At 42.2% G+C, this 18,423-nt stretch overlaps 2 protein-coding genes across 2 annotated transcripts in view; both read left to right on the top strand.

Annotated features, from left to right (window-relative positions):
* The first annotated feature begins 96 nt into the window (after positions 1-96).
* On the top strand, positions 97-1,315 carry LOC128198326 (guanine nucleotide-binding protein-like 3 homolog). The gene is made up of 2 exons (XM_052883115.1): positions 97-258; positions 1,110-1,315. The coding sequence occupies exons 1-2, from the start codon at positions 97-99 to the stop codon at positions 1,305-1,307; spliced, it is 360 nt and encodes a 119-aa protein (XP_052739075.1). The 3' UTR covers positions 1,308-1,315.
* A 1,906-nt stretch (positions 1,316-3,221) lies between these two features.
* Positions 3,222-18,423, top strand: part of LOC112054696 (condensin complex subunit 3) — a 35,982-nt gene continuing 20,780 nt past the window's right edge. The window contains exons 1-10 of the mRNA XM_052882969.1: positions 3,222-3,541; positions 4,682-4,852; positions 5,711-5,836; positions 10,790-10,938; positions 11,018-11,177; positions 12,506-12,687; positions 13,688-13,873; positions 14,380-14,540; positions 15,926-16,116; positions 18,153-18,251. Of these exons, the coding sequence (XP_052738929.1) occupies positions 3,392-3,541; positions 4,682-4,852; positions 5,711-5,836; positions 10,790-10,938; positions 11,018-11,177; positions 12,506-12,687; positions 13,688-13,873; positions 14,380-14,540; positions 15,926-16,116; positions 18,153-18,251 (1,575 nt within the window). The 5' untranslated portion in view covers positions 3,222-3,391. The remainder of the gene's footprint in view (positions 3,542-4,681; positions 4,853-5,710; positions 5,837-10,789; positions 10,939-11,017; positions 11,178-12,505; positions 12,688-13,687; positions 13,874-14,379; positions 14,541-15,925; positions 16,117-18,152; positions 18,252-18,423) is intronic.

Below are 18,423 nucleotides of genomic sequence, written 5' to 3'. Positions count from 1 at the left end.
ATACATGCATAGAGTAGAATCAAGAATGTATATAGGGTATAGATGGTTTCGGGCCAAAAAGGCTAGAACGCAATGCCGTAAAGCCTGTTTGATAAAATGGCAGCAATGATGAAGGAGGTCGGCTCGGACGAAGAAGATGATGATGAGGACGAAGAATCTGAAGAAGAGGAGAAGAAGAGTGAATCTGAAGAAGAAGAGACCGAAACCGAAACTGAACAAGAAACAGAAAGTGAAACCGAAAGTGAAAGTGAACCAGAAGTAAGATAACTTAAATTTAAGTCTAGCAGACTAGTAGTCTCATAGACTACGAGTAATTAAAATGCATAAAATGAACATATCTATACTAATATTATAAAGCTGAAGAGTTTGTTTGTTTGTTTGACTGAACGCGCTAATCTCAGGAACTACTGGTCCAATTTGAAAAATTCTTTCAGCGCCTACTAGTTAGGTAGACCGCGCGGTGACAACTAGTTATACAATAAATAAAATTACCTTTACCCACGTTTAAAATAAAAAGCAAAATTGAAAATTTTGAAAAAGCCGACGACGGTTAAACGTAATTGAATAATGATAAGATAATTCATTTATGGATAGAATAAAACATTTTTATGTAAATAAAGCCAATTCGAATGCTTGCACTGTAAAAAAGTTAGTTAACAGATCTCGTGGAAAGGCAATTCTATACGAGTCCTAGACCATTAATAAGAATTCTTATTGATGGTCTAAGATACGAGTACAAGCCCTTACACATAACTCTCTAACTCTATCATAGGGTATTACAAACTATGTTATAGTTAGAAAGTGTTTTGTAAAATCTGCGTAAATCCTAGCTTTCAATTATCTACAATTCTACGTTTTAGTCACAGTGTATGGCTTGGCCGTTTCCTTGATTTGCCATAGAAAATTACCAAGGTGCGCACAATTTCTTAGGAGTAGGCAGCCACAAGGATATTTTAGTTATGCTGATACTGCAGTTTGTTGATACAAAAAGTTAAACATAGAGCGCGCTGGCGCTGCTTAAAAGAGAACTATGACCAGAAGTGGATACTGATAATGATGATAATACTGTAGTTATTACCTATTGTTTTTTAACTATAACTTTTTTACAGGATGCTCCTCTACCCAATAAGAAAGAAAACTTGTCGAAGCGTCTGAAAAGGCACGAATCAAGGGTGAATGCGTTGAAGAAAGGAAACGCACTGCTAATGGCGAACGTCGACAGACTTAAAGACGATGTTCTTATACAGAAAGAGCAATCAGTGACACTTAAAAAAGAACTAGACTCACTGATCGATGATCTTGAATAAGACATATTAATTAGGGTATTTGTATTTCATAGGCTGACCAGAAATATTTTGAATTGGGGGCGCCACAGTGACTATTAGAATTGGAATTTGAAATTCGCTGCCCGGGGCCGATTGAATAAATTCCGCCCTCTCTATTTTAATAGGGTTTAATGTGCATGGTGCTTTTTTACACAACTGTCAAGACGGGTTATTGTATTTTTAATCGATCTGACATAGCATACAAATCATTAAACTGAGCAAATAAAAAAATATATTCTTGTGAGCATCAAAACATACCAACAAGGAATTCAAAGAAAAACATCTGGCCTTAATTCAAATCACTTATTTTTCTGGTCAAGCTATAGATATGAGTACTTACATAAATATTTTGCCTGGCTGTATTAAGTTTTTCGGTATATGCCTCAGTTAAGTCTACTTATTAGTTATTTATAATAAATTACTTTTAGTTGAATATCTGAGTATATATTATTAGGTATGTTATTGATGATGATGATGATGATGTTATTACAGAATAATTAATTATAGAGCTTGGTTTATCAAAGATATTTCTGTATGATAAAATATAGGTAATATACGAATAATAAATACGACTAAGTAACTACTTCAATTAGAGTTATCTCTAAAATAGGCAATTAATGTAATAAAATTGATACCTATCTGCATATTATATCTATTATACTAGAATCCGATAACGTGAAATCCCGCAGGAGCTATGATTTTATTGGGGGCGAAAAGCAGCCTCTATTCTGCTTACTGGTCCCATTTATCAAAGTGACAAAATTCATCTAATATCAGTTCAGTTATTTAGCCGTTAAAAGGTACGGATTATCGGACTTTCACATTCATATAATATTATTTAGTAGATATGAATTAGTCTATAATGTACGTATTAAACACCATAGTAATTTATGTACCTAACTAGGTATATTCTTAACTGTAATAATATAATAATGGTCAAAATAAATATTACGTTTCTTACAATTCCTATTAATTTACATTATAATAAGAAGGTAGGTACCTGCTTGCCTACTTCATAACTATGTATAACTATGTATTATTTAATAACTAAACTTAAAGCTATTTTGTATAGTTTACTACCTTCTACTTAATCTTTACTTAATTTAATAAAATATTTAACAATCAAGGTATTATTTTATTTTTCTAATATGTAGGTACTTGGTTAGTATCTATACCTACATATAAAACAGTAATAGGTCAAATTCTGTACATAATGAAGATATTTTGAAAGTTTTGTTGGAGGGCGTTTTACGTTCTCCAACAAAAAATAATCGACACTGAAGCTAAAATATACTGTTTTGTTCTGTCTGTCTGCGCATCACACTGAAACTCCGAAATTATCTAATTTAAATGAAACTTGGCAGTTGGCACGATTTGAGACATTACGTAAAAGGTTACAGGTTACTTTAGTTGCGAAAATTTAATTAGAAGGGTGTGAAACAAGGGTTGAAAGTTTGTACGGAAAGTCTATTTCCATAAAATAAAATTAATTTTAGCTACCATAATAAAGATAACAGCGGTTCCTTATTGCTTTATTTCTTTTTGTATTCATTTGCTCTTTGTTCAAAGAGTTGTGTTGCTTTGCAGCCGAAGTCTTCCTTTGGTCTTCTTTTTCCATAAAATAATTTACTCTTTGGTCTTTCAACTTCTTTTACATATTTTCAAGCTTAGATACATGCATAGAGTAGAATCAAGATTGTATAAAGGGTATACATGGTTTCGGGCCAAAAAAGCTAGAACGCAATGCCGTAAAGCCTGTTTATAAAAAAATATATACGTAGTGCACAACCAAGGAACATATTTACTCAGGAGTGCACAACATTGCACAAGACGAGAAAATCTGAATCTGTGTAGACTCGTAGAAAATGCTGCGTCAACTGTCAACTGTCAACGTCAAATTCGAATTTCGAATTGTTTACGAAAAATAAAAGCCGTTGCGTGATGATCTCAAATAATAGGTTAATCGAAAATATAATTTGAATTGTGACCTTTTCCTCGTGTGTGATGTGATATCTTTTGATTTTTGAAGCCTTGAATAATTCTGTGCATGAACTTTAACTTCTGTAATGTCTCCTGCGGAAATCGACGCGCCAGGAGCTGGCCGAAAACTAAACCCGCGAAACAATCCTGTTATGTTCCAAATATTCCAAAACGTTCAATATAATGTGGTGCAGCATAAGAAATACGTGAAGGAAATGAATAAACTATACAGAAAGGTGAGTAACGAGGACCATGCTAAACGATTAGTGTTCCAATTAATATTATTTTACTAGCCGACCCGCCGCCTTTTCACCCGCGTTGTTCCCTTTCCCGTGAAAGTACTGGGGGATAACAGGGTCAAAGTTTTATCAAAAGCGGTTCTGTAGGTCCAGAGATATAATCCGTACACAAATATTTCCTTTATTAGATTTTTTGTACAGATGATGAACTCCTGTTTTGAGTTGACCCTTTGAATTTGAAGGATTGAATTGATCGGTTGCCAGTTAATATGAATCCTAATAATATTTTAAATTATATGTTTATACATAGTATGTAAATTATTTAAAATATTTTGTTAATATTAATATATGTTATTTGTGTTATTATAAGTTATGAAATAACAAAAATATTATTTAATAGTAGCTATAGTAGATCCTCAAAATTGAACTTGTCATCTTTCACCGAACAATCTCCTTCTTGCCTTCTCCATCTACTTGACACTGGCGAAATAAACCGTGCCCAGTTGGCACAAATGAAAGCCATAAAGAAGAATTAAATTGAATTGAATATTATAAATGCAAAAATTACAGAAATTCGGATCTTTGTTACTCTTTCATGTAAAAGCTACTGAACGAATTTCAGACTTGGCTGACATTTGGGGTGGAGATAGGTTGTGACAGACTACTTATATCTTGTATATATCCTTGGTTCATGTGAAAAATTTAATTTCACACAGACAAAGTTGTGAGTGTCCCCTAGTACAGTATAACAATGAACAATAAGTGCATCATTAAAACTACTGCTTTAATAACAGCCTACTATAGGGCCAGGCGTCCATCTGTCCCTATAAGAGGGAATATTGAGCATAGACCCATCACACTGCTTCAGTGCAGGTTGGTGGGCATCATCTTATTGATAAAGACCCCAACCAATGACTTAACTTGCTCTCTGGCACATGACAGAACACCACCAACTAACCAATTCCCAGCCTCTGCTTCTAAAATTTCTGATATATTTTCTGGTCTATATAATGTATTCATATAATCACATTTCATTGCTGCATTAAAATCTCATGAATATTTTATAAGATCTAAGTGAACATACAAAAGAACCAACTTCATTTTATATTATGATTTCAACATTATTTTCTGTTACAGCTGGATCAAGATGTATTTAGAGAAAGCTTCAAAAACGCTCTTCATTATCTATTTACATTTGGGGACACTAGTGCCAATGTGGATAGAGTTGTTGAATTTGTTTCAACTTTCTGCACCAAACTTGATGATGAAGAAGAATTCCTTATGTTCATTTTTGAAATTATTTTTGATGTGAGTATCACACTAATATCATAAAGCTAAAGGTTTGTGTAAGTATGTTTGTTCCTCCTTTATGCTGTGAATTGTGTGAAAATTTGGAATGGAAATAGATTTTACTCTGGATTAACACATACTTTTCATCCCGGACAAGCCCATGGTTCCTGCGGGATTTGTGAAAAACTGAATTCCACACTAACAAATTCGTGGACGTCCGCTAGTATTTGAATGCATTCAAAATTTCAATGTTACTTATTAATGAGAGAAAGAAGAGACAAATATCTTAACATTCTATGGATTTATGGTGCAGGTCCAAAATTAAGTATTACATTATTAGGAATTTCTTGCAAGTTGATGTTATAACAATATAAGACCCCCTTTTAGATTTCCATATGAGACAGGGCTTCTCACTTGATGCGCGCTTTTTTACTGTTTTTATTTGAAAATGTCAAGTAGTGATCAATTTATTAATACAACATGACCAGTAGTCCTAAAGGCAGCGAGAAAAAGCTACTCTATTAGCCTATTGTCCCCAAAATTTACCATTAGATGCTTACAAGTGTATTAAAATTTCATCATAAGGAAACAAAGTAAAGATGCAAATTCATTTTCAGAAAGTGTGTTTTTCGCCTATGTTCTCGCCAATATGTTTTAATAAAATGTTGCATGACATATGTCCATTTTGATATAATTACAGCCTCTACTTTCTTACCTCTTTTTTTCTTGCTAGTTCTCGCCTACGGTTTGGGCTAGCCTGTATTTCGCCCCAGTTGTAATTTGAATTTACCGCACTTAAGTCATAATGTACTATTACAAAGCCTTCTAGTACTTATAGTATAATATAAATATCACAAACAAATAATTCTCTTTCAGTGTCAATGTGTATCTGGTCAGTCTGTTAGATACAGAGCGAGCCAGTTGCTGGCAGCTGTGCTTGCTGCTCTGGGGGAGGATGCCTCATTAGATGATGATTTGTGTGACAAACTTCTTACATCCCAGGTATTTTATACAACTCAATCTAGTAAGTAGTACCATTAGTTAGTTGTATTACAATGAATGTCACATGATTATATTTATATCATATTTGGCATGTATTACAAAATCATTAAACTTTCAGTGCCTCCTTCTAGTTGATAAGTGCAGCACAGAGATGTTTGCGGATCAAACACTTGGTTGTAGATCCAAAATACCATAATAATTTACTTATGTAGATCTATTCTTGATAGTGTTTAATTTGTCACAGTGACAAAAATGGTTTATAAATGACTGTTTAAAAAAATTTTATTTTGTTTTTTAATTTGTGTGATCCTGACTGTGGATCGAGAGGTTAAAACAGTGAATACTGTTGCTTAGGTACTTGCTGTATCTTTTTGTTAGAAACTGCTTACCAAAAGCCTGTTTTTGACTAATCTGCTTTTAGATACAAGGGTTAAGTCACTTATCAGTTACATACTAATACTTGACTTCTTAAAAGTGCTTTATATAAAAGAACTACTTGAAAAAAATTAACTGCAATTCAAAATAAGTATTATAATCATTACTCATTTACGTACATAGATACTTTTAATTTGACAAAAGTGTTTATAAAAAGTATTGGATAGAAGCAGGCGTTACTTTGCGGAAGTTCATCATGATTATATAATGATTTATTTATTTTGCTATCATCCGCGAAAATTCGGCGAACCCATGCGACAACGTCACCCAGGTCCGACAAAATACTCTCTACGTACGTTTCACCCCGAAACCGGAGCATCCTCAGGAGATGTTGACTCTACAACGTGCAATTGCAAAGTGTCGTTTTCGACGAGAGATCATCCACGCAGACCCTCACGGGTCTCGGGGTTACCGGCTCGGCGATGGCCTCTTACGGTGGTTGCAAACGCCGCCTGCGACTACAGGCGGGTCACTGGGTGGGACCACTGTCGCGGTCCATGGTGCCAGAATGGATGTGTCATATCCGGTGTGTTACGCCGCGCTGCGATCGAGCCTGCGCAGGTCGCCGGCGATCTGCGGAGCTGCGGCGTGATGGTCTTCTGTGTGGGGCTTCTCTCACTGCTCGGCGAGGTGGAGCCCACCAGATGTGTGCTGGAGTGCGCCCGTCAGCCAGCAGCGAGGGAGCGGTCGTGTCTGGGGGGTTCATGAGATCAGGTCTCGTGGCAGGCCTCGTACGTCCGGTGGTCGTCGATGGTATGGCGCGATCCCTCGCAGGTGCTGGGATTGCGCTCCGTCGGCGCGTGCGAACATTGAGGTGCTCAGGCGGCGAATGTGATCGTCCAGGCTCTCGATGTTCAGGTCTCTGGAGATGACCTGGTTGCGTACGTAGCGTGGGGCGGCTGTAATTGTGCGCAGCGCTAAAGATTGCTGCGCTCGCAGCGACTTGCGACCCGACTCGCAGACCAGCGCGTACCACGCCGGGGCAGCGTATGTGAGGCGCGTGCGGATGTACGCCTTGTAGACGCCCAGCTTCGCACGGAGAGGCAGATGAGACGCTAGCACAGGGTGCAGGAGGCTACGTGCGGCACGCGTCTGCGTGACCACGTTCTTCACGTGCTGTCGCATGGAGAGATTCCTGTCTATGGTCACCCCGAGGTATTTAGCCGTCGGGGACCATTCGACAGTCTCATCCATTAGCGACACCGGGGGCGGTAGATGAGATCGCCCTATGTAGGTCGCCTGAGTTTTTGCCACGTTGACCTTGAGTCTCCAGGTCTTCAGCCAGTGGGGAAGCGCATCCAGTGTTCGCTGCATTTTGATCGCTGCGTGTCGGCCAGACAGCGAGGTGGTAATGAATGCAGCGTCATCGGCGTATAGCGCAAGTAAGGCGCCGCCAGCAACTGGTATATCGTCCGTATATCTGCTATAGCAGACGGGCGACAGGCAGCTTCCCTGGGGCACACCGGCGCGGATGGGCCGTACCGTGGACAGGACGTCTTCAACCGCCACTTGAAAGCGTCTGTCTTGTAGGAAGGTGGCCACAGTCTTAACTACTCGGCGAGGAGTAGTAGACGTGGACAGCTTATACACTAATCCAGTGTGCCAGACGCGGTCGAACGCTTTCTCCATGTCGAGAAATACTGCGATGGAGTGCTCTCGCTTATTAAAGGCGGCAGCGAGGTGGTGCAGTACCCTCGTTACTTGGAGCGTCGTTGAGTGTTCGGCACGGAATCCAAACTGTTCGTCGTGTGGCTGGAGATGAGGCGTGATGTGCAGCAGGAGCAGCTTTTCGAAAACCTTCGAGGTGGTTGACAGCAGTGTGATTGGACGATAGCTCCCAGGTAGCAGGACGTTCTTCCCTTGTTTGGGGAGCAGGATGACTCGGCCGAGCTTCCACGTTGAGGGGAAGTGCCCGGTGCGGAGGATGCCATTGAAGAGCCGCGTCAGCGTCGCGATTGCTCGTGGAGGAAGGTGACGCAGGGCTTCGTTAGTGACTCTATCGGAGCCGGGTGCTTTGCGTAGTTTAGTTCGTCGAATCATCTTTAGGACTTGTCCAGGGGAAAACACGACGGGGTCCTCTGTCGATTCTATCGGCAACTCGAAGTAGTCCTTCAAATGCTGTTCGATGGTATCTTCTTGTTGCACATCTGTGGTCGGGTTCGGTGTAAACTGCGACTCCAGAAAATCCGCGAAAATCTCCGCTCGGTCCTCGGCTCGGTAACGGGGGGTACCGTCACTGGCCATGAGGGGCCTAATCGGAGGGGGTTTTCCGGAGAGACGGCGGCAGAGGCGGTGAATGCCTGACCAGTCGTCACCAGCTCGCTCAATGGTTAAGTGCCATGATTCGGTGGCATTCGTTTCGAGCGCTTCCGAGATTTTAGCTGCCAGAGCGTTGAGCTGCAACCTCATGGTCGGGCATCGTAGGGTTTGCCATTTCCTACGCAGCTTCTTCTTCTCCTCAATCATCGCCTTGATGCTAGCTTGGAGCTGAGGTGGTCTATGCGTAGACGCATTGTCGAGCCTGGACTCTTGAAGAGCGCTGGACATTGTCTCGCTGAAGTCCGAGGCGAGTCGGTCGACGTCTGCGGGTGTTTCCACTCTGTAGGACGGTGAATTCTTTGCCATGTGGTTGGCGAAGATGTGCCAGTCCTGGCGTTGCTTAGGAGAAGGTGTCCATTTCATCGGAGGATTTCCCAACGTTAAGAGGACGGCTTGATGGTCGGAGATGAGGTGATCATCCAAGACATCTAATGATGGTGCAGCTGAGAGCCCGCGAGCTGCAACTATGTCAATGACGTCTGGTGAGTGAGCTGCATAGTACGGGTAGTGTGTCGGGGCCTCTGGCCCAAACACCTCGTAGCCGTGCCGGTCTGCGTCGTCCAGGAGGCGTCTGCCATCCGGGTCTATGATATTGGAGTTCCACGCCGTATTTTTTGCATTAAAGTCTCCAGCAATGATCGTTGGCAGTGTGGAGTCCAGCAAATCGCGGATGTCAGTGACAGCAAGCCGATTTTGTGGGGGCTTGTAGAAGGCAAACACACGGGTGGGCTGGCGATCAATGCAGACTTCCACGCAGGCAGGGCGTACGACGTCTGTAGTTGTGGTACTGGCAGCGGTTGGTGGATAATGTTCCGACGCACAAGGACTGCTAGACCCCGATAGGCAGTCCCTGTCGGTGATATGTGGTCCACTCGGTAGATAGAGAATCCGGGAAACTTAAGCTTGTCTACCGGTTTGAGGTGAGTCTCGCTGATCAGGCCAATGTCCACTTTGCGCTGAGAAATCAGGTTCTTGAAAAGACGGGCTTTTGTTGTTGAGAGCCCGTCGGCATTCCAAAATGCGATGCGGAGCTCAGCCATTGTTACAGCAGAGCTCCGTGATGCACGCCAGAATCAGCGGGATTGGGTCACGTTGCTCCTGGATAGCCATCAGCACCTGGTTGAGGGTACTGATGATTCTGGTCGTCCTTGAGTCCAAGGAGCCGCTGACCACCTGAGGTACTGACTGCGGCACCACACGCTTCGCCTTCGTCCCCTTGTCAGGGGCGGCGACCACGGTGGGTTTAGACTCTTCGCTGGGCTCTGTTGTCACCCGCCTGATGGTTTGTTGAGGTCCGGAGGGAGGTACTATGGGCGGTGCAGGTGGCTGAACTCGGGCGCGTTTGCCGCGTTTGCGGCGCCGTTTACCACCTGGCTGCTGCTGTGGCATGTTAGCGGCAGCCATCAGTGTCATTTTCGACCTTTGCTTCGTCTTTTATAGACCAAAAAGTAGGTGGGGCAAGAGGTGGGCTCGTTTTTTATTCAAACATTTTTATTAGTCACCACTAATAAAAATGTTTGAATGCGATGCGAGATAAATCGCTTATATTATGAGTATCTTGGCAACGCCCACCTCTTGCCCCACCTACTTTTTGGTCTATAAAACGAGGCCTGCCACGAGACCTGATCTCATGAACCCCCCAGACACGACCGCTCCCTCGCTGCTGGCTGACGGGCGCACTCCAGCACACATCTGGTGGGCTCCACCTCGCCGAGCAGTGAGAGAAGACCCACACAGAAGACCATCACGCCGCAGCTCCGCAGATCGCCGGCGACCTGCGCAGGCTCGATCGCAGCGCGGCGTAACACACCGGATATGACACATCCATTCTGGCACCATGGACCGCGACAGTGGTCCCACCCAGTGACCCGCCTGTAGTCGCAGGCGGCGTTTGCAACCACCGTAAGAGGCCATCGCCGAGCCGGTAACCCCGAGACCCGTGAGGGTCTGCGTGGATGATCTCTCGTCCTCGTCGAAAACGACAATTGCACGTTGTAATTGCACGTTGTAGAGTCAACATCTCCTGAGGATGCTCCGGTTTCGGGGTGAAACGTACGTAGAGAGTATTTTGTCGGACCTGGGTGACGTTGTCGCATGGGTTCGCCGAATTTTCGCGGATGATAGCAAAATAAATAAATCATTATATAATTTATAAAAAGTAGTTGAAATAAATTAATTTGTTTTCATATAATTTTGTAGTTAGCACGTCTTGAAGATACCCGCAGCGCGGTGCGGTGTCGCGCGGCTTTAGCGCTCCAAAGACTGCAGAATCCGTCAGAGCCTCATGACCCAGTCACCAGATCTTACCGCTTTCATATGAGTTGCGACCCTAACTCTTCTGTCAGGAGGTAATTTTAACTTTAAATCTTACAAAAACAGACAGATCAATAAACGCGATGACTTGACTAACTCTTATTTTATTTCTAGGGCGATAATAATGTCCATAGCCAAGTGCAGGGACAATGTGCCGTTCGTACTGGAGCGTCTCTGCGATGTGGACGAAGCGGTGAGACGAGCTGCCTTCCTCTACGTGTCCGCCATTAGCGTCACTCAGTTGAAAGTGAGGCAGCGCGTGCATACACTGAAGGTGAGTTCATTTACTGTATTTTCACTACTCTTGCTCAAAAACACTGTCATATTACCACTCCACAGCGGGGATAAACAAGCATTTCAGCCTCTAGGGGCTAAAGTAATTTTGTTATTTTTTTTAATACCTAGGTAATGTGGAGAAAAAAAACAACGAATGGATTCACTTACGAAAGGAGATTTTCAAACTATTATCTCTCACGTTTACCTCACATACTCATTATTGATCTTCACAGTAGTCGGAAATTATGTTACCGGGTAAAAGCATCTCCCTTAATATCCAAAATTGTAGACTTTGTACATTTAATTTTCAATTAAAATAAATCATTGAATATTGTACTAAACTATTTTGTTTTCTCGCAATCGTAGTGAAAAGCAGAGTGTAACACGCGGGGCTAAACCCGTTATAAACTCGTTTTCTTTAGCGTAAAAATACCTCGTATATAATGGGTCTTTTTAGCCCCTTGTATAACAATCTACTATATCATAATCAACACCCTGCAAGGGTTTTTGTTGAGCCTCAAATCTAAAGCTCCACAGTTAACTAATAGACTCCACACTGAGAAGTCATGGGCTAGATTTTTGGCTGGTGGGAAGCTACGGCCGTGGCTAGTTACCACCCTACCGTCAGAGACGTACCGCCAAGCAATTTAGCGTTCCGGTACGATGTCGTGTAGAAACTGAAAAGCGTGTGGATTTTCATCCTCCTCCTAACAAGTTAGCCCACTTCCATCTGAGATTGTATCATTACTTACCATCAGGTGAAATTGTGGTCAAGAGTTAACTTGTAAAGAATAAAAAAATATCTCTGCCCTATTGGACTGTTATTATCCCCACGAAATTGTAAAACTGGTCTAGGTCAAAAACATAAAATTAAAGTTACAAGAGTTCTAGGCGCGCCTTGGTCCAAGAAAAGCTGACAAAAAACTCGGGAAACACCTATAATTACACCAGCAAGTACAGGGTCACAAGTCCCTAGTTCTACTTGGAGTTTTTCTTTCTGTCATTGCAAGCCACAGAATGTTAAGATGCCTCTCTTTGCAATCATCTTCATCATTATTAACAGCTGATAGACGTACACTGCTGGACATAGGCCTCTTGCATGGACTTGACCAAACAAAACGTCCTCCAGTCGCTGTTTCAATTCCTTTGAAATTCGCGTTTACGTTACGTGACAGTAACAGTATCAAACTGCCACTAGGCCCTCAGGTAAGATTGTAGTCAAGGGCTAACTTGTAAAGAATAAAAAAAAAAGAAAAATTATTAGATCAGCAGAAGAAGAAAACCGACATAGCTCTTTGCGATGCAACTTTAGTTTTATTTTACTAGGTGGGTTTAACTGAACGGAGTCCTCGAGTTCGTCGTGTGGTGGAAGAAATCCTGATACCGGCATGGCTCGGCGCGTTCCAGGGCAACATCATAGATCTGCTCAAAGCCATCCGCCTAGACAACGCGCAAGACACCAATGATTCTCAGTATGTCGCTGGGAAGCTTCTGAAGTCGCTTTTTGAGTGAGTTACCTGTTACTAATAAAACACTGATGATAGGTATACTTATATTTTTCTTTGTATTCCTTGTTGTATTTCATACTCTCAAGTTTTTCTTTTTTCTTTTTAATTATTTCAGTTTGAATTTAAGAAATATCCCCAATTCTATAAAAGTAAAAGTATTGGTTTGGTTGAAAACTGACGTTATTTTTCACGCTAACAAGTCCAAGCTATTGCATTGGTCCTTAGCCAAGACCAAGAGCATGATATTTTGTAGGTCGTGAAGGCGGAACAGAAACCGTTGGCTTAAAGAACTATTCTAAACATACATTATTCTTGTGGTTTGCTTATGAATTATGTTTATATCTTATGTTTCTATGGACTGAGGTCACACAAGCAACCATTAGCAGTCTCTAGTTGTGACGTCGTAGTCCACTTTCGCATAGTACCGTAAATGTAATGTAATGCTTTAACTCCGGATTTAACTATTTGTCAGACATACAGTCAGAAAACATTTGTCAGAACATACATTGTTGTCAGAATTAGATTAAATATTAATAAAAATGGAGTAACTTCCCCCGTTTTCCCAACATTTCCCTTCACTGCTCCTATTGATCGTAGCATGATGAAAAGTATACTACAACATGCGTTTCGTTGAAATCCGTTGAGTAGTTTTTGTTTCTATAACGAACATACAGACAGACAGAAATTAATTTTACTAATTGCATTTTTGGCATGTATCTACAGTCTCATTTGGCATGTATTTTATATGATCGCTTATCACCCCCTGATAGTTATTTTGGAAATATATTTAATGTACAGAGTTGACCTCTCTACAAATTTATTATAAGTATAGATATAGATAGATTATATCGTGCCGCGATGCAAGAACCAGCTCATGACTAAGGGCCCCGTATGGGTTCGAAACTAGCCGGGCATACTCCGACCTAATATCACGTGAGTGAGTGAGTTTAGCCGTGTTTCATAATTAATAGACAGATTATTCCCTGTTGTATATTCGCAGACGTCTTGAAGTGTGGGAGTTGTTGAAGTGGCTCCCAACTGACATCGAGCACCGCCTCATACCAGCGGAGAAGCTCAACAAGGAGACGGCGTGGTACTGGCGCCACCTAGCGGAGCACTTGCAGGACGACGACGCGCTGGAGTCGGTGTTGCCAGAACTCGTCAAACTTACCGGATATATACGAGTGTGAGTGGCTTTGTGTTTGTGTGAGATATTTTTTTTTTTATAATAAGTCAGTCTCATTTTGAATTGCCAATGAATTTATTTTTAGATTATTGTAAAGTAGTTGCAAACACAGATTAAGAATAATTAGCAGATGGAGAGCACGGAACACGACGGTGTCGTAGCCGCTCCAAATACAAAATTCAAAAACGAATACATTCTCGAGTCAGTACGACACGAAGCGTCGCATCAGTAACTTTCAGTATTATTCAAAAAAAATGTCGTTTTATGTTTTAAATATTTTAAAACTGTTTACAAATACTAAAGAAATAAGAGTTATTGATTATTATACTATTTACGTAATTGTTGTTAATGTAAAATTTGGAAATACAAATTACGAAAGTTTGTATATGTCAAGGAGAAGTGTGACGTTTGTTTTTTTTTTTCATGGGTTTCACCGCCTTCACCACTTACACTTAACTCTGTGGTTGCAAAGTAAAAATTAAAAAATCTCTTGTTTTTTTTTACAGTATAGTTGAGTCGCCTTGTCCATCTGAGTCCGAAGACCCGGCGATGTTTAATCTGCGACAGTCGGTGCTGCGCGAGCTGGCCAGCATGCTGCGCGTGTACGACGCGAGCGACCCGGCCGGCCGGGCAGCGCTCAAGGACCTCGTCACTGACACTCTCACTGGTGAGCTGTAAGAGAGCCCGCGATGTTCAGCATGCAACAGTCGGTGCTGCGCGAGCTGGCCAGCATGCTGCGCGTGTACGACGCGAGCGACCCGGCCGGCCGGGCAGCGCTCAAGGACCTCGTCACTGACACTCTCACTGGTGAGCTGTAAGAGAGCCCGCGATGTTCAGCATGCGACAGTCGGTGCTGCGCGAGCTGGCCAGCATGCTGCGCGTGTACGACGCGAGCGACCCGGCCGGCCGGGCAGCGCTCAAGGACCTCGTCACTGACACTCTCACTGGTGAGCTGTAAGAGAGCCCGCGATGTTCAGCATGCGACAGTCGGTGCTGCGCGAGCTGGCCAGCATGCTGCGCGTGTACGACGCGAGCGACCCGGCCGGCCGGGCAGCGCTCAAGGACCTCGTCACTGACACTCTCACTGGTGAGCTGTAAGAGAGCCCGCGATGTTCAGCATGCGACAGTCGGTGCTGCGCGAGCTGGCCAGCATGCTGCGCGTGTACGACGCGAGCGACCCGGCCGGCCGGGCAGCGCTCAAGGACCTCGTCACTGACACTCTCACTGGTGAGCTGTAAGAGAGCCCGCGATGTTCAGCATGCGACAGTCGGTGCTGCGCGAGCTGGCCAGCATGCTGCGCGTGTACGACGCGAGCGACCCGGCCGGCCGGGCAGCGCTCAAGGACCTCGTCACTGACACTCTCACTGGTGAGCTGTAAGAGAGCCCGCGATGTTCAGCATGCGACAGTCGGTGCTGCGCGAGCTGGCCAGCATGCTGCGCGTGTACGACGCGAGCGACCCGGCCGGCCGGGCAGCGCTCAAGGACCTCGTCACTGACACTCTCACTGGTGAGCTGTAAGAGAGCCCGCGATGTTCAGCATGCGACAGTCGGTGCTGCGCGAGCTGGCCAGCATGCTGCGCGTGTACGACGCGAGCGACCCGGCCGGCCGGGCAGCGCTCAAGGACCTCGTCACTGACACTCTCACTGGTGAGCTGTAAGAGAGCCCGCGATGTTCAGCATGCGACAGTCGGTGCTGCGCGTGTACGACAGCATGTCAGGTGATGATGACTCAGACCAATTATAGAAGGACCTGTATGGCACTCATTTTCTGAAGAAAACGAGCTTAGATTTGGTATACTTATATCTTATACTAAACTAGAAGTTTTTGCCCGTTTTTTAAACAATTCAATTACACAAAAAGGTATTTTTACGGAGCTCTTTAACCGACGAACACGATTACAACTATTTAACATCGATTCTATAGACACAGTTTTTATAATCGCATTAGATCGTTGATCATATACTTTGACAGAAAAGTAACGTCTAGCAAGGCAGGTCCTATACAATAATTGGTCTGAGGATGATGATGATGACATATTCGCTATGATGCAGGTGACTACGGGCCCCTGAGCGCGGACGTGATCCGCGCGTTGGTGTCGGCGCTGGAGCTGGTGGTGCCGGACGTGGCGCTGCGCATCGACATCGTCTGCGGCATCGTGTCGGCGCTGCGCGAGCCGCCCGACCTCGACCAGTCGATGCAGCAGCCGCAGCCGCAGATTGAGTCCACTGAAATTAAAATGCAGGTAATGAGGATAATGACTAGGTTTGAATATATTGATTTTTATGATACATTCGGGTAAATAGGGCCAATGTTAACTAATTTAAACATAAAAAGCAAAGTTTGCAAAATAAATTAGATTATAAAATTTATAAAATATAAATATACTTAAACAATACACATCACTATCTAGCTCCAAAGTAAGCATACAGAGTAAGCTTGTGTGGATGGATGCTAAGATAGTTGATATTATAATATTAATATACTATTATATGCTGCATACTACTTGCTTTATATGTTACTTATATAATGTATAAATACACACAGACACTAGAAAACACCCATGCTCATCACACAAATATTTTCCAGTTGTGGGAATCGAACTCACGGCCGTGGATGCAGAAAGCAGGGTCACTACCCACTGCGCCACGCGGCCGTCAAAATTCAAAATCTATTAAAAATCTTTTATTGTAATTAGATGAAAATTCATACAGTTTTAGCTTCCTTACATTAAATGTGACATTTATTAATAAATGAACTATGAACACGCACAAATAACAAAGATATTAGTAATTTGGTTTGAACGCACATACAAATCTAACGATCATTACATTACCTACGACGTCATTAGTTCGTACCATTTTGTATGGGGCGTTTTTCAGGAATCCGTGGCAGCGCCGCAAATCTGACCCTTCAAATCCCTGTAGCTCCGAAAGTAATGATCGCAGATACCCTGTTCCTTTTACAAAATTGCTTTACTATTAGCATACTCTTAATTTATATACAATTTTTAAAAACTGTCATAATTGACAGCTTCATTACCATATTCGCTCTGCTCAATCACTAGCGTAGCGAATGCTTTGAGCGATAGTGAAATGATGTAACGAACCAAAACTGACATTTTCATCTGAACCCGTTTTATGGGGATGGATTGTAAAAATAAAACAAAGGAGGTTGGCGAAAGTGGGAGTCACACTCTGAAGTGTCGTACACTCGTACATTTGTATTGATTAAAACTATTATTTTGTAAGATGCTTGTAAAAAAATATTGAGATTTTACAGAACGGGAATCAATAGAAAAAAATGCATTTTATTAACAAAAAAAGTCGTCCGCAAAAACGCCTTGTCGTATTTATGAAGTAATCACGCAGTTGTATGTCAGCGGCGGTGTTTCTCACATTTATATATAGATACTACTAATTTAGCCGTGATAACCCAGTGGATATAACCTCAGTCTCCTATTCCGGAGGATGCGGGTTCGAATCCGATCCGGGGCATGCACCTCCAACTTTTCAGTTGCGTCCAGTTTAAGAAATTAAATATCACGTGTCTCAAACGGTGAAGGAAAACATCGTAAAAAAACCTGCATACCAGAGAATTATCTTAATTCTCTGCGTGTGTGAAGTCTGCTAATCCGCATTCGGCCAGCGTGGTGGACTATTGGCCTAACCCCTCTCATTCTGAGAGGAGATTCGAGCAGTGAGCCGAATATGGGTTGATAACGACGACTACTAATTTAATTAATCTTTTTTCCCTGCTTTTTAAGACTGTTTACCATTTACTTATTTGTTAGTTTAATCAGGATAAACAACTATTAATAGGTTTCCATTATGCACGCTACTTCTGTCAGCTAGTCCCAAAGTACATGCAATCTCGCCATTCTCCTTTAAATAATACGCAACATTAATGGCCATATTTACCAAATGTACGAATCATATCGGAAAGCAGCCGCGTATTTTTTTCCAAGAGTGGAACTAACTGTTCTTATCATGTCTTGTAATTCGTGCCGTGAATTTGTTGTACGATATTTTCTTAACACGAAGAGGTTTTTAACCGAATTTATAAAGAGAATATATTTTACTTTATACTTCACGCGTATGTTTTTTTTTTGTTTTAATGTTTGTTACCACATAACTTTGGACCATTTACCAATTTACCAAACCTTCTACAAAAATCGGTTTAGTAATTTTGTGTTAAAATCAAAATAACTGAAATACGTTTTTAAAGTCGGTTTCATTTTTATGTTAAAAAGATCATTACAATCATTGTTATTTTTTTCAGAGGGCCAGATTGCGCGTATCTCTAAATGTTGCCATAGAAGAGCAAGAAGAGGCGGTGAGGGAGGAAAATTATGCTCTGGCAGCTGAATGTAAAGCTAAGGTATGGTATAAATCTATAATATAAAAATGAATCGCAAAATGTGCCTAGACCAATTTAACCAATTCTTTTTTTTAAATGTTCGTTGAAGTTTTAGGATGGCTTTTACGGCGATAAAAATTTAAAAAGACTAAAAAAAAAATTTACACTCCCATACAAACGATTCGTAATAATT

The sequence above is a fragment of the Bicyclus anynana genome, chromosome 8 (assembly GCF_947172395.1).
Source record: "Bicyclus anynana chromosome 8, ilBicAnyn1.1, whole genome shotgun sequence".
Lineage (NCBI taxonomy): Eukaryota > Metazoa > Arthropoda > Insecta > Lepidoptera > Nymphalidae > Bicyclus > Bicyclus anynana.
The sequence above is the reverse complement of the archived record's forward strand: the minus strand, read 5'-3'. Positions and strand labels throughout refer to the sequence as shown.